Consider the following 16,888-nt stretch of genomic DNA (forward strand, 5'->3'; position numbering starts at 1 on the left):
TGAACTCAAACCTTCTTCGGGTAACCACCTAACCTTCTTTAAGCCCAATTTTAACTCTTTAAAATATGCATTCTCTGAAATCAAACTCTGAAAAACACTCTGTTATGGCATACATACTTATGGTATCGTCATACCATTGACTTGAAAGTCACATTCTCTGAGCCATTATTAGTATTAATAGTCTCTGTTTCAAAACATAAATTTGGGACCACCACCGTATCAATAAATCACTTCAAAGAAACTCTTTCTTAAAGCTCATGTAACATATGAAAGAAACTCTCTTTTTCAACATTTCAAATACACAAGGTGGTCATGTCAAAGATATCCATCACATGCGACTCTTTCTTTTTAACACAAGAACGAAATCATATCAAGAAACTCCCTCTCATCATCATCAAAATCATGTTAAATACTTAAATATTGAAAAGATTCTCTTCAAAACATTAAACAAGCATCTTAAATCATTCCTAACAAGTTCATCAACTCTAAATCATCAAAGAGAGGGATTTCAATAAAAATACTCTCTATCAAATCTTCAACATCATACATATTCATATAGGTTTAAATCAATTTAAGGTAAAAGGCCTAAAGACCAAATCAACAATACAATTAAACGTTCATAATGCATAATAAAATCATATATTCCAAAACCCCTTTCTAAAATTCATGCTTGATAATCTTTAAATCATGTTCTAGCATTTACAAGCCCATGTAGTTTTTAGGATAAACCCCACGTACCTCAATTTAGAAATTTGATGGATGATTCTTGAAGCCTACGGTTTGGGAATTTCAAATCTTCACTCAGTTTTAAAAATCCACGGTGGAATCTTGAGTTAATTGGGTCTTTAGTTTGAAACCTAGAGAGTGTTCTTGTGAATTTTTGAAGAAAGTATGAATAATGAGGTCACTTGGGAGTATAATCCCGTGTTTAAGTTGATAAGAGGGTGGAAAATACCTAACATACCCTTAATGAGACGAAATAAAAATATAATGGGGAGCCCGATTTTATGGGCCACTGCGACGCGCCACAATCGCGGTGGCTCACTGAAAATTGACGAATGGGATTCTGAGGATCCGCGACGCGGAGCCATCGCGTTTTCCCACTGGTTGGGACCTGAAACTTCAGTGCGACGTGCCAAAATAGCACTAGGCTACTGAAATTTGACAATTGTTAAATAGACCCCCTCCGCGATGTGCCAAGCACCAAAATGACGGTGTTTTACGACTAGGACTTAAATTTAGCTATAACTTCTTGCCCGGGTATCGAATTTGGGCAAATCTTCTATCGACGGAAAGCTCATTCAATTTTCCACTTGATAGAGAGTCAAAATTAAAGAAATTCTATATGTTTTAAACTTTACTCACTTAGGAAGTCAAAATAAATGAGACTAGCGCATGGACGATTTGGGATGTTACATTCACATTTGTATTGAATGAGTTTTATGAATGTGACAATCGATGAGAAAATTTTTGTTTTATGTTACATAACCTTTTTAGTGTATGTAATGGATATTACATGAAAAATTATCAACGTAAATGTTGAAAATAAATTAACTGATAGTTGTTTGATGTCAAATAATTTTTCTTTGCAATAAAAAAATAATCAGTATTAATCATGATTGATATTGGTGTTTGCTTTCTGGCAAGATGAAGAACATTATATAAATACTATGTTAAATATAAAAACTAAATTTTGTTCATACCAACAATCTTATAAAAAGAGTAATGTGCACCAATAAAAATCAAGATACAATATTCATGTCAAATGTTACTAATCGCAAAATCGAAAAATGTATAGTTTGATATAGTTGATATCAAATTTAATACCATCTGATGCGACTTAGTTCATATCGATTTCATTCAACGATGTAAAATACAAAACAAACGTTAAAGTAGCATAATATTATATAAATACTATATAAATACAAAAAATAAACTTTGTTCATACCCACAATCTTAGAAAAACAAACAGTAATAATCGAGCATCAAAAAGTTAATTCAAATTATTAACTATATTAGAAAACAAACAGTAAATAGAAAAAATGATTCAATATCAATTTTATACCAATTTAATACAGAAACTTTTTTAAATATTTGCAAGTTTGTATGTACTGTTATAGTCCATGAATACAACTTTGTTACTACCGCATCATGTACACGCTTACTAGAAAAAATAAAAAGAAATAAAGATCAGGGATGACAAACATGAACACTAAGTGAGAAAATAACATATAAATGATCAATCATTCGGCAACAAGTACTAAGAATTCATTGATATGCATGTTGATATGTGAATTTATTAGAAGAAGCTACTTAAATGGTGTACAAGAATTTGATGAACTAAAAGTCTGTATGCTTTTTCTGTAAGAAGAAAGTTAGACCAGAAAACATAATTAGAATCATCGGAACATAGATATGCATGACTTTGCAACAACATGACTCTCTCCATGACGAACCATCTCCCTACGTATCCCATCTCTCTCCATGACGTATCATGATTGATTGCAAATTAACTGAATTCATATTTGTTATCTAAAGAAATACTTGTTTTTGCTTTTCTTTCAATTTGAGCAATTGGCTCATCAACTTCTACTTTATCACCAGGATCTGAATAAAACGAATGAGAGATAATAAGAACCAAGTATTAAAAAAAATCATGATGGACACAATAACAAAAGACATACTCTTCAGCAATTTAGCCACTATGCCATCGCTTATGGATTCACCCATATAAGGAACAACAACATCAACCAGATCATCTTTGGCAGAAACACAAATGAGGCCAAAAAAAGGCACAAAATATTAGTAACTGTATCACAGACATTTGAACAAAGTAGGAAATGACAATTTAAGCATTTTTTGAATTACTATTAATGAAATTGTCCGTAATCTCACTGATTGTCTAAAGAAATACTCGTTCTTGCTTTTCTTTCAAAATATAATCAACAACACTTTGTTAGAAAGACGTTTTTTGTTTAAATCGTGTACAAAGAAGAAGGTAGTGTATGAAGATGGAAACATTAAAATAGGAGGAAAAACGGTTAGAGGGATTTGGGGTGGATAAATATCAGTAATTAAGGTTAACTATTTTTAAGAAAGATAAATTGTATATTAATTATATTAAATCTTAATTTTCCTTTTTCGTTAATTACTTTTTTGTATTTTCAACAAAACAAAAAAACCTTTTTTATATATATTAATTTAAATGAAAGTTGCTATAACGTGAAAACTTAAAAGTTTGGCTATAACTTATAATAACTAATCTAATAAGTTTATATAGTTAATTTTCCCACTAAAACTAAAAAAAATATATATATATAAATGGCCTACGAAATTAATTCTCCCCAGTCCTATCAACAAATGATACAAAAACCGTTCATGTATGTACGTTCAATTGAATTCATCAGTAGTGTTGATTCAAACATTAATTATGTCAAAAACACGCTAAATAAGTACAAATTGAACTAAGGCTATTACTATTATGGGTTCAACAAAACTCAATAGCTTTTGCTCAAACTTGTATCAAAGAATTTCATCTAATATGCATGAATAATCTATTCAAAACCAAGTAAACAAAAATAATTATAATCCCGAACCCATATATTAAAAATTCTGAATATACCATCTGTTCTGAACAGACAATCAAATGAACCATATGCTCGGAAAATCATGAATCCATGAAGAAAATCCTGAATTCGCATTTGGTTGCTACAGAGATCTGAAAACAGTACGTTAAAAATGAATGTACAACCTTTTTAGACGTATACATTTGTTTTTTTTTTAATATGTGCATACATGGTTAGAACTGAAAATAATGAGTTTAGTTGAATCCACAACAAAACTTGTTCTAGATTTGTCTCAGCATACCACATGCCAAGTCTCTTTGTTCTAAGGCAGAACCTCCAGCAATCCCTTAAAGTTGACACCAACTTTCACTTGGACACTTTTTGCCGACATTTTAAACACCCGAAGAAGGGTTCTATTGTCACTTTCATGCGCCCTTAAAGTTGGCACCAAATAAAAATTGGTTAAATATAAGTCTTTCATGTGCCCTCAATGAGTGTATCACACTCACTATGCCATGCCAACAAAGGTGTCAAAGTGACGCAACATAACCATACTTCGGGCGTTTAAAAGGAACCAGACCTACTTGAGGTGTATAAGTAAGAATGGATGACAACTTTTTAAGGGGTTGTACACCGGTTCCGCCTTCTTCTAATGAAAAATAATAAATCATTCATATAAAGATCTTGCAAGAAACAAATACATTAGCATCCAAATTTTTCAGATTACTAGCACACGTTCAAACAAGAATTTAGCTTATAGTGCTGCTGATAACTTCATTGTGGAAACTCATAGTAAACAATTTCTCAAGTATTAGTGCTCCATGCAGTTTAGATCCAGGACTCTTTTAAGTTAAATCTGAAGAATCTTCTCTGTAATTTGAAATGGATGCACAGCATCCTAACCCTAGGCGCAGAAATGGAAGTATAATACTCACTCCGTCCCAAATTAGTTGTTACGTTTCCCTTTTCTAAATTCACTTTGTATAGGCTGGAAATCCATAGCAGATTCTAAATTCGCTTTGCTCTGCCTCCCACAAATCAAGTGCTCGTAAAGACACCATCTGAGAAACTACCTACTGTTATTACTTCCAAAAAACTATCTGATTGCTAATGTTATTTCCAAAACTTATGGTGATATTCATCCTGTCTTTCCACTTTAGCAGTATTTATCAAGTCATTGTCATGGTGCGGAGGGGTGATATCTGACCAGTGATTTAGAGATAAGACTCAAACTTTAACTACACAAAAAAACTGAAGATTGTATGTCTGTATTCACACAGAACATTAGTTAGTTTGACCCTCGTACTACAAATCAAGCCAAGCAAATTGAAAGAGAAAGAGATTACTATGTATCGTTGATGAATGGAACTGTGACCATGTACACTAGGCCACAATGAGTTAATAATGTTCCTCATAATGGCTTATTGTTTTACAATTCATAGAGTGGTCATACAAGGACAAGGAGAACCTTACCTGCGAGCCCAGAGGCGGATCCAAGATTTGAATTTAAGAGTTCCTATAATAAGCTCAAGTTAATACCATAATAACAATTGGATTCATAATCATTTTATCGATAACACATTTTTTTAATACACATATACAGAGTTTGGGCAAAAATTACTAAGTTTGTGTGAACTCATAATAAACCCTCTAGATTTCTGCCCCTCCCTGCAACCATAGAAAAACTCAAATTACTTTTCCAGCATTTTACAGCAGGCCTCCAATGCAAAAAATTTTAGAAGTCTAGGACAAGCAAGGAATAAAAAATACTATAGATGCAAATCATTGATCACCTTGAAAATTTCAGACTTGACTTGGCCTCTACACAATAAAGTTATCAATCATATGTTGTATAACATCAGCACCTTCAGCATCCATATTTGGATCCTTCACCTGTAAACAGAAGTATTGAAGTTTTAAGCCCACAGTACATGTAAGTAAGATACGTGAAAAAAGCTCCGGAAAAGGTTCAAATATGCCGTTTAAAAAATATTCGAAATTGAGCATATGCACCCTTCATTAGTAGCTTAGATATGTCCTTATCCAAATATATCCTTAATTCAATTGGAGCGCCCGATTAACCAAATTAGCTGATTAATAAGCAAAAAGGGGCTAAATATGCTCCTTAAAGTATGTGAAATTGTGAGATCACCCATAATTTCAACTTTAAAACAAGTTCAGGAAATATGATTACTGTGCCAATAATTAAAAATCACAAGCTCCATATTAAAAACTGCAAGAAGGGAATATGAAAACCCAACAGTCCCCTTGGAAATTTGAAGATTGTAATTTTGAGTGATAGCGACATATCAGATACTGAGCTTCCCTTCCAGTCCATCAACACCATAGTCATGCAGCAAAATCTTCGTTTACTCTATATACTTTTAATGGAATTTAGATACAGGTTTATTGAGTGTGACAAATTACATGTAGTTGCAGGGTTTATGAAGTGAATGAGAAACTGCATCAAGTTACAAGGGTTTATTAAGTGAATGAGAGACTGCATCTAGTCACAAGGTGTATAAAGTGAGTGAAAGATTCAGGATGAGAAAATACAGAGGAAATCGAAGAGAGTGAGAAAAGTTTGCAATTTCAGTTGGTCAGGATAAAAGGAAATACGGAAGGATACATTAGATTTGTCCTTGTTTTGGGAAGACAAATTGTAAGCCCGGGGATAGTATACTACTCCTTTTTACCTTTTTTATCTTTTTAACTTTTACGTACCGAAATGGACATGAAATAAACTCTATTCCATCATTAAAATCATCATATTTCTAACAATACATAAGACCAACAATACAGAGCTTCAAAGTCCAATCACCAGTCGCCGCCTATGCCACATTGCATTTCAACACCTACAAGAACTACTTTTATTTAATGCTTGATATTGTACTCTCCCTCAGATCCATTTTATTTGATGGTTTTTGACAGTGTAGTTTAACAACGAAAGAAAGGCTTTTGAAACTTAGTCTAAAAGAAGTCATCGAAATTTTATGGCTATGAGATTTTATGGCTATAAGTCAATCTCATTAAGGTAAAAATAATAAGTTTAAAGTTAAAAAGTTTATAAATATACACAATGCCCTCCTCCCAGCTGGCTTACAAAGTGGAGTAAATGAACGACATAGTAGTATAAAATATATCACATGCTACAAGGGTGTCAACTCTTTTTTTTTCTTTTTTTTTTTTTGGATAACCGCGGTGTCCAGGCCAGCTTGCAGGCACCTCAACTAATTCCATGGGTTTGTAAACCAAGGCTAGATGGGAATAAATCACCTAATGTTTGTCTAAATTGGGAATCTAACCTAAAACCTAATGGTGCTCAACCCACTACATTGAATCACTACGCCACACCCTTGGGTGCAGCTACAAGGGTGTCTATGTCTTACCCTAATTGCTACTACCACCACCACCACCACTTGGGCTATAATAATGTTCTCATTTTAGCACCACACACTCCTCCACTATGTTATCTACATATCTAAAGTGATTAAATTTTAGACTAGCTCCCACCATTACTACCACCACCACAACCACTTGGGCAGTAATGATGTTCTCATTTTTTAGCACCAGGCACTCCTCCACTATGCCAACTACATGTCTAAAGTGGCAAAGTGGTCCAGAAAGAGACATGGTTCAAACCAAAATCTATCTCATCTTTTCTAGTAATGCAAGGTCAAATAGTGCAATACACAACATGTAAGCAAGGGGGTTTCGACAGAAGGAAATGGAATAGTAATAACCCTGTTTCAAATACACAAATTGCTGGTTCAATGCAGTTAATCGCCAACCTTAAACCTTGTTCAAACTGCATAGCTAGTTAATACTTTGCTTACAAGTTCTTGAGCCTATAAAACATGCAAGCACCAGGATACAACACATGAACACATAGGAAAAAGACAAAAGTCTCGTAAGCACTTTTACAGTCTTAAATCTGCGAGGTAGATGAACAAAAGTTATCTTCTACGTATTAAACAAAACTGTGTACAGTTCATACTTTCATCAACGTACTTAAATGTGACTTGACTGTGGTTCCAGGATAACCAATAAAATATCTATAAATGCTCTGGGAAATCGCGTTGTTAATTACCAGTATACTGGAGAGAGAGAGAGAGAGAGAGACCTGAATAACACTGTGAGCAGCAAATTTACGCCTGCTCATGTGAAAGCTAACATCCACTTTATCCCATGATACTTTACTTAAACCAGTCAACAGTTCTTCTGCATAAAAGTCCAAACATGAGTACTGCAATATTCAGAAGCCAAGAAAGGCATATATACACATACATACAACATACACACATGCACACAATACAGAGGGAAAAATCAGCGTTCCAGTGGAACAAAACAAAATGTCATCGCAATTCGCAAATATAACATTCTCGAACCTAAGAGTGTAGGGCAAGTTTGAAAAACTTGCTATGTCTAAAAAGGACAAGGGCCTATGTTACATGTATTTGTTTAGGGTCTACATGTTCAAATACACATGATGTAAGTATCTGTATGGATGCATAATGTTTTTTTTTTTCATAATTTTGAGTGTATTTTGAAGAATTTTAATGGAATACTCATATCCACTGTACAGCTGTTTCTGATCGACACAGCTTCGACAAAGGAAAATGAAGGATCCATGTGATACAGAGGAGGGCCAATTACCATCTCTGTTGTACAAACTAAATGCTCCCTCCATTTCAATTTATTTAGTTTGTTTAAGAACGAAGGCCACTTGTCTAAATTTAGTAAGTCTACAGTTCTAGCATTCCCATTTTACCTTAATGACACTCCCTTATAGGAGTGAGGAGGCATGTTTACAACCACAAAATTCAAAGGATAATTTTGGTATGTTTACACACCTTTAGTTTAAGACCACAAAATCCAAAGGTAACCTTTTTTTGTAAGGAAAGAGCTACAAACCTTCCACCTTGTCCAAAGAATCATCTTCCTTCACAACAGACTCACCCTGCTCACCGTCATATGCCTTGCAATGTTCTTCGTAGACAATGTGAGGATACTTTTCATTCAAGGATTCTTCCCACTATAAACACCAAAGAGATTTTTCACATAAGATATGATAGGTCACAGCTAAACACATACCACGGAAAGATTGTACCTTGGGTAGTTCATTATTACGTCTAATAGATGATGTTCTCCAACCAACAATATCTAAAAATTTAATGTGAAGGAAAAATGGTCTATTTCAGAAGTTAGGGAATCATATAATTGCTGAATGCCCGATTCAACAATGCAATCAGGATACGGTCATAGCCAACATTTGAATATGCAACCCGGCGCTTGAATGAACGCAATGCAGACCTACATACGTGGATTTTTCAACTAATCAGCATGAATATACAGTAATATTTACTACAGCTCCCAATAAATGGACCAATTAATCGTATATGGACTTTATTAGTCTCTCTAACATACATGAAGTGTAGTTCACCATCGTCTTCCACCATGCGTTTAAGTAATGGAGGCCTCCCTTCATCATTATCACAAAGAAAAAGGTGCCGCCCTGTTCTTTTAAATATCCAATGGATTACATGGAAAGCAGCTTTCTCTAAGGCAGTCAAACCAAAAAGAAATGGCACCTGACAATACCTTAAAACATTAATATTACCAAAAGGTTCAACAGCTGACATCAAATTTTATATTCTAGACAAGGAAGAAACCTCAAAATCTTACAAACATGAACACACTTGGGAAAACAGGAACAATGCACTTTGACATTTGTCAAGATATAGCAACAAATAAAATATGTTACAGATTAGCAATCGCCTGGATACTTCCAAATAGTCAGATAAGAGAGCATTCCTGTTTTTATGGTCATCCAGAATTAATCTGGGACCAAAATCTATGCAAGGCTAAACACTGTCATGTCCAAATAACTAATCCTAAGCTACAGGCAAGTAAATCAAACAGAATAAGTAGATGCAGAGCCATCACCATCTTGCAGTTCTTGAGGAAGTTGAACTGTAGAAGAACAATGTCAATTACCAGAAAGTTCCAGGGTTAAAGAGTACAGATCTTTTATGCTTTTAGAAACTCAGAAAACAGAAATCAAGCTCACGACATACACAGAGAGACAGTTATGGAGACCTAAGAGGTTCTTCAGTATGCAGATATATGATGAGATAAAATGTGGTTGGATTAAAAAGCTTTCCACACTGGGGTAGCATTTAGCACACTTTTACTAGTTTAACTTGAGAGTAAATATAACTGTCCAGCGATGGAGTTTAAATAAAGGTCTAATGAAAATCAAGACGGCAACACTTACATCTTGATGGGTTACCATCAAGGTACGACTCTTAGCCCGTTTCTATTTGCCTTAGTGATGGATGTATTGACGTGAAAAATTCAAGGTGAGGTGCCTTGGTGTATGCTATTTGCGGATGATGTAGTCCTGATTAACGAGACCGGTGGTGGAGTTAATGTTATGTTGGAGGTTTAGAGGCAACACCAGAGTCTAAAAGGTTTAGGTTGAGTAGGTTCAAGATGGAATATTTGGAGTGCAGGTTCAGTGAGGTGACACATGAAGATGATGTGGTTGTAAAGCTTGATACTCAGGCCTTTCAAAAGCGAGATAGTTTCAAGTATCTTGGATTTATGATCCAAGGGATTGGAGAGATTGACGAGGATGTCACTCACCGTATTGGGCAAGGGTGGATGAAATGGAGGCTCGCTTCCGAAATCTATTGTGATAAGAAGCTGCCTCTTAAACTCAAAGGCAAGTTCTACGGAGAAGTGGTTAAACCAGCTATGTTGTATGGAGCGGAGTGTTGGCCAATCAAAAACTTTCACATCCAAACGATGAAGGTGGCGGAGATGAGAATGTTACGATGGATGTATGGGTTTACTAAGAAAGATAGGATTAGAATTGGGGTTATTCAGGATAAGGTGAGAGTGATTTTTGTGGAAGTCATGATGCAAAAGCGGGTTGAGATGGTTCAGGCATGTGATGAGGAGGGGCACAGATGCCCCAGTGAGGTGGTGTGAGAGATTGTCTAGGGATGGATTCAGGCGAGGTAGAGGTAGAGGTAGAGGTAGACCGAAGAAATATTGAAGGGAGGTGATTAGACATGACATGAAACAACTTCAGTTTACCGAGGACATGACCCTAGATAGAAAGGTATGGAGGATGCGAATTAGGATAGAAGGATAGTAGAGAGTAGTGCATCCTTGCTAGTAGGTAGGAGGACTTGATAATGGTACCCGTGCTAGTAGTCATAGTGCTAGTCTTGTTTCGAAGTAAGTGAGTAGTCATAGTGCTAGTCTTGTTTCGAAGTAAGTCATCATTTGTCGTATTACTTGGTGCTAGTCTTGTTTTTGTTATTACCTGATGTGTTATTACCAATTGTTCTGTGTTCTTTTACTATTTCTTTTCAGGACTGTTTTCGCTTGAGCCGAGGTCTATTAGAAACAACCTCTATATCTCACCTCTCCTCTGAGGTAGTGGTATGGACTGCATACACTTACCACCTGTACCGGACTTTGTGGGAGTATACTGGGTTTGTTGTTGTTACTGTTACTAATTCATAGCATTCATAGCTACTCTTCTGCTTTCTTCTCTCATGTCCATATGTTCTGCCCCCCATGGGGCACCCTAAAAATATGGAACTCCCTCTACCAGGCACAAATGGGTCTCCCCTACCCTCTCTCTTGGACATCCCAACCCCCCGGGGCACCCTAAAAATATGGAAATCCCTCTACCAGGCACAAATAGGTCTCCCCTACCCTCTCTCTTGGAAAACCCCCCGGGCACCCTAAAAATATGGAACTCCCTCTACCAGGCACAAATGGGTCTCCCCTAAACCTTGCATCAACTCCACATATCAGAAGCTCATCTTGCCCGTCCATTTTTTCTATTTTGCTGTATTTTATCTGGTCTTTGTTTCTATAAAACAAAATTCTTATATTTTGCAGTAGCTTATCCAGATATCAATGCTCTTGCATGAAAATCGCATCGGAGATGAAATTAGATAGTCTAGAAAAGCTTGTCATAATTTTGAAATTAAAACTAACACTTTGTTTTCTTTCAGAAATCAGTACAGGCAAAATGACAAAAGAAAACAAAAAATTTAAACTTGTGTCAGGGGTATTTGGGTGATAAATACTATTCCTAACTAGACCTGATAAATAGGAGGATAACACATCAATAATCCAAGATACTGATCAAGAGGAAATGGATAGCAATCCAATCCAATCTGACAGATAAGTTACATAGGCATGCCAGATGAGCCTTAAAACCAACTAAATCTGGTTTCAAAGTATCAAAATATGGAGGTGTGAATCTATTTCTTCTGCTCCTAAGCATCATTTACCCAATAATGAGACCAAGTACATATTGAATAAGGATAAGAATCCATTTTCCTCAATTACAATTATTGCACTTAAGTATTTGATAAGATTTGAATAATTACACTGATACCTGCTTGTTACCCCTAGAAGCAAGATGAGGTGTGGCGACGGTGATAAAATTTATTGGTTCCAAACCAGCTATCGTGCAACCTTTCAACCGTTCTATACATGCATTGGCTGATAAATCCTCAATATTTTCCATTCTAGGAGGTCTATATAACCTTCCAATGGCATATCTTGCCACCAACCCTCCCACAGAGTGTGACACAAAAGAAATTTTCTTCAGACCTGGCTTTCTCTTGATCACTTCAAGAACCTAAATTCATCTCCACAATGTTAGTCAATTTGGTAGACGTACCAAGCTCTGGAGCATATATTAGAAAAGATAGAATGGATGAAGCAACAGAGAAGAATGAATAGAATTAGAAGAAATTAACCTCCTCAGACAATCTCTCACCCATTACATCAACACCATCCAATGTTAGTTTTGCCATATTACGTTCGCTACCTGCAGAGCAAATAATTTTCTTTAGTCCTCCTTTTGGTATTCCATTTTTTCATGCACTTACACCGAATACCAATCGGATATTGGACACATGTGGAAACTGAAGCAAGATATGTTACAAAAGTGCAAATGTCCATACAATCATGTGAATCACTCACTGGCAGTCAGCTCAAATGAAACTACGCAAAATGAGAAAGAGTGGCAATTTCATTAGAAGAGTTCAGTGAACGCAGTTTCCCACTCTTAATAAGAAAAAGGAGAGGGGGAGGGGGGTGTAAATAAATAAAGCACCCCATCCTCGTAGACAATGATTTTCTCCATCTCATGAAGAAAATATACTTGTATGGAAGAAGTGAAAAGGCTTTTGAATCCAACATCACGTGGAACGGTGGAAGAGCACAGATATTGAGCAAAAATAAACACCATTTACCAGCTATTATACACCTGCGAACTTAGTAAATTTTAACAAGCATGATTTATTGTGGTATCACATTGACTTGCTTTACTCAAAAGGAAGTTTCTACATAATGCAGAATATAAATGAAAGTATGCCCTAAGCATGACTTGTTGAGGTATCACATTGACTTGCTTTACTCAAAAGGAAGTTTCTACTTATAACTTATACTTCAAAGTGCAACAGCTCATACAATTCAACCTTGTTCTCATTTTCATGCATTTTACTTGGACTCGTAACAGATGATATACCATAAGGACACAGAGTGCAATTACTTTATCAAAATCTATCAATGTAAAAGGCAGAGAACAGTAAAAAGAGTATTATTGACAAAGCAGCAAAATGGTAAGTGTAGGGGGGATGAAGGGTAGAGGAACTGCAAAGAAACACAAGCATGTGAAACTAGAAATGCCACTCCAGATAGATGCACTTACAATGAACAAAAACTTTGTCAGGAAGCCTCCGAACAAATTGCTCAGCACCAAACTTCCAGTCTGTGGCGCTGTTGAAATATATGGATTATAAATCAAGGTATAACAAGTACCTTTGCTTTCAGGGAGAGCCAGAGAACCATTAGAAAATTGTTCTACACAGCATGAATTCAAACAGCTAGCACATAAGCATTCAAAATGAAGATAACCCACCCAAAAGAACTAATGAACACAGAACACAGTCTAAAAGCAGTTTTTTTTTAATTGGCATGGAAATTTTCGTGATCTACATACTGAAATAAACATTCCGTATGGTCGTGAAAATAGCATAGATGCATATTATGTAGTCAATCAATTATGCATAAAAGGTTCTGAAAATTCCTAGATAATGAAGCAATGAAAACAACTCCAAAATGTGTATAGGAAAATATCCAAAATAACAAATGTAAACAAATATCCTCAATATCCAGAGGAACTATATAAGGACTAGAGAAACTAAAATATCACGGGACTAATAACGAAAAGGCATAATACATAAACAAACATTTAAACTTGTCATCAACTAGCAAATAAACACTCACACTTTGTATATATACATATGGACAACTCAACTCGTCTTCAATTTTCCGGTTGAATACTCCAGGTTACAAAATGATCATCTAAACACCTCCAAATTTTATGTGTCGCATGAGTGTCGTGTGTTAACGAGAGCCAACGAGGACGAGTTGGAGCGTTGGAGCATCTAGTTGTCAATTGAGATCAAGTTGAGGTATTTAGATGTGCACTGTCAAATCAAACTTGGCAAGTGAGCACTCCAACTTTGAGAGTGCTGATTTAGACACCTCAACTCCTCAACCGACAACTAAACACTCCAACTCGTCTCCACTATGTCTCATAGACATCCAATACTGACGTGACACATAAATTTTGAATGTGTCTAGACGCTCATTTTGTAAGCTGGAGTGTTCAACTCATACAATGAAAGGTGAGTTTAGATGTCTAAATACGCAATACTCAAAGTTGAAGTGTTGAGTTACCGACTTACCGCTTGCGGCCAAGTCAAAGTGTCATTCTATGTATTATGCTATCTCAAAAATCACTATCAAACAGTTGTAACTAAGATCAAAATTCTCCATTCTCCCCTTTTGATTAGATCATAAAACTTCAATTCCATCAACAAAAACAAAAAATATATTACTTCAACTTCAATACCCCGCAAAATGAATGAAATAGGAATATAAACCTTGCACACACAAAAAAAAAACCTTCGGAGAAACTAAAAATATCAGGGACTAATAACAAATATAAAAAATCACTATCAAACATTATGAACTAACATCAAAATTCTCCATTTCCACCTTCTAATTACATCATAATACTTCAATTCCATCATCAACAAAAACACATAACTTCAAGTTCAATATTCCACAAAATGAACGAAACACGAAAGCCACACACATACCTTCCGAGAATACCGTGGACCATAATTACAAGATGATCAACTGACGAAGCATCCGATTCATCGCAACTGAAAACATCTTCTCCGCCGTTGACAGTTTCCGATGAGCAAACTCCTCCTCCGTTCTTCTCTACTTCTCCTTCATCCATTCCGTTCTTCAGCTGATCCGAACAACACAACAGGGTTATCAAATTAGGGGGGAGTTAGGTAAACCGCTTTGAAGAAAGAAAGGGAGGGAGGAAAAGCCAGAGTCAGAGTGAGGTGGTGAATTAAGGAAGAACACGACGTGGCGGGGACTGCTAACTTCTTAACTCACCCTTTTCATACTTTCACGGACGGTGTTCATGGTCGGTTTGAATTAGTTAGTTGTTAAAATAATCAAAATTAATTTAGTTGGTTTTTAAATTTTTAAAATCAAACTAAATTATAAAAAGAAAATAGTCATTGGTTTGGTTCAGTTTGATTTGATTTTTTTATTTTTTTGATTATTGACTAGCTTACTCCAATTATCTCGAAAATAAATTCCTTTTTTAACCCATAAAAAGAGTAAGTCCGTCAAGTGGGTCGGACTGACCCCCCTACTCAGCCCATTTAAAGGACTCGGCCCGGTTTGACCCGGTCAGATAAGCCCTGGGGCTTTAGGATTTCAGATCCCGGGTCGATTATTTTTTTAGTTTGGGTCCAGTTAATCCGGTTTGGACCTAGCTCGATCCAAGCTCGTCGGTTAATCGATCCGATCCGGCCCGGATTCAATTTTTTTTTTTGAGTTTTGGATCAAACTAGCCGTTGGCCCAATTTGGGCCCATTTCTTTAAAAAAATTTTTTTTACTTTTAAAAATTATTTTTTAATCCCAAAAAAATTCTATAAATACCCTACACCTTTAAATCAATTTTCACACAATTTTTCACTCTCTCAAATCTAATTCTCTCTCAAATCTCAATTCTCAATTTTCAAATATTCAATTTATTTAATTTCTTAAAGTGTGCACTTTAGTTTTTTAATTTTGCGTTTACAAAGTACGAACGGAAGTTTCTAAAGTCGCAACCTTCAGATACTTCAAAAATTTGATATTGTCGTTCCATCTCTTACGTTTAATTTTTATTTATTGTATTAATTGTTTAATATTTAATTTTATTATATTTGTGTATTTTGATTTTTTTTAGTTTAATTTAATTTATACTATGGATAAATTAAGAAACATCGCTACTAAAGGTGTTAAACATTTTTGTCCTAGAAGTGATAGTGGTAGTAAAAAACGAATTACTAGTGGTAGAGGTAGTTCAAGTAGTAGATATACCCGTGTGCCTTCGCCTCCGGTACCGTTTGGTACACCTTTTGAGGAAGAAATAGGTGGAGGTGCTCACGATATGGATTATGTAGAAGGTCAGGAAAATTATGGTATAAAAGAAGAAAATGAAGTAGATGCGGTTAATTTAGACGAAGAAATGAAAATATTAGTGAGACACCCACAGTAGAAAATGCTAACGTTAGATCTGAATCGGTTAATCTCCCTCTCCGTCCTCCTCGTGCCGCAAGGCCTCGTAAAACAACTAGTGTTGCATGACAATTTTTTGAATGTATATCAGATACTGAAGTGTAATGCAATATTTGTCAACAAATATATAAGCATAAAAGCGGAGGCAAACAAGGAGTACGGGTACGTTAATGAGACATCTAGGTGAAGCTCACGAAAGAGAGTTAAATATTGCACGAGGTGGTGGGGATGTTGGTGGGCCAATACAAACTAGAATGGACCCAGCAACCGGTCAGGTAACGAAGAAGTATAATAAATTAAGGAACCGGAAAGAAATGGCTAAAATGGTTGTAGGTTGTTTGCCTTTTAGTTTTCCTTCTTCTGATGTCTTTATTCATTATATACAAATAATTTATAATCCTATGTTTAACGGTATTCCTAGAAGTACTTGTCGGTCTGATATTTTTAGATTTCATTCACAATATTATTTTTATTTATCAACATTGTTAAAAAATATTCAATGTAGATTGTCCTTAACTTCTGATCTTGGTCGAGCTGTAAATAAAAATGATTATTTAACCGTTACTTGTCACTGGATGGATAGTAATTTTGTGATGCAAAAACGTTTTCTTGCTTTTTT

General features: G+C 35.4%; 1 protein-coding gene across 3 annotated transcripts; it reads right to left on the minus strand.

Moving 5' to 3' along the window:
- Nucleotides 1-3,361: 3,361 nt before the first annotated feature.
- On the minus strand, nucleotides 3,362-15,139 carry LOC124895830 (putative lipase ROG1). Of its 3 annotated transcripts, XR_007051896.1 has the most exons (13): nucleotides 14,777-15,139; nucleotides 13,318-13,385; nucleotides 12,362-12,432; nucleotides 11,995-12,240; nucleotides 8,994-9,157; nucleotides 8,824-8,879; nucleotides 8,677-8,729; nucleotides 8,481-8,601; nucleotides 7,690-7,787; nucleotides 5,360-5,459; nucleotides 5,188-5,234; nucleotides 5,040-5,082; nucleotides 3,362-3,718 (listed from the first exon to the last, which is right to left on the minus strand). XR_007051896.1 is itself a non-coding variant. In XM_047406241.1 (11 exons), exons 1-10 carry the CDS (start codon nucleotides 14,920-14,922, stop codon nucleotides 5,388-5,390), a joined length of 1,095 nt encoding a protein of 364 aa, XP_047262197.1. In that variant the 5' UTR covers nucleotides 14,923-15,128; the 3' UTR covers nucleotides 4,917-5,234; nucleotides 5,360-5,387. The 3 variants fall into 3 exon arrangements, 1 of the variants encoding a protein (XP_047262197.1); XR_007051897.1 differs by lacking the exon at nucleotides 3,362-3,718 and having other exon boundaries at nucleotides 4,917-5,082; nucleotides 14,777-15,126; XM_047406241.1 differs by lacking the exon at nucleotides 3,362-3,718 and having other exon boundaries at nucleotides 4,917-5,234; nucleotides 14,777-15,128.
- Between the last annotated feature and the right edge of the window lie 1,749 nt (nucleotides 15,140-16,888).

This window comes from Capsicum annuum, unplaced genomic scaffold (genome assembly GCF_002878395.1).
Source record: "Capsicum annuum cultivar UCD-10X-F1 unplaced genomic scaffold, UCD10Xv1.1 ctg998, whole genome shotgun sequence".
Lineage (NCBI taxonomy): Eukaryota > Viridiplantae > Streptophyta > Magnoliopsida > Solanales > Solanaceae > Capsicum > Capsicum annuum.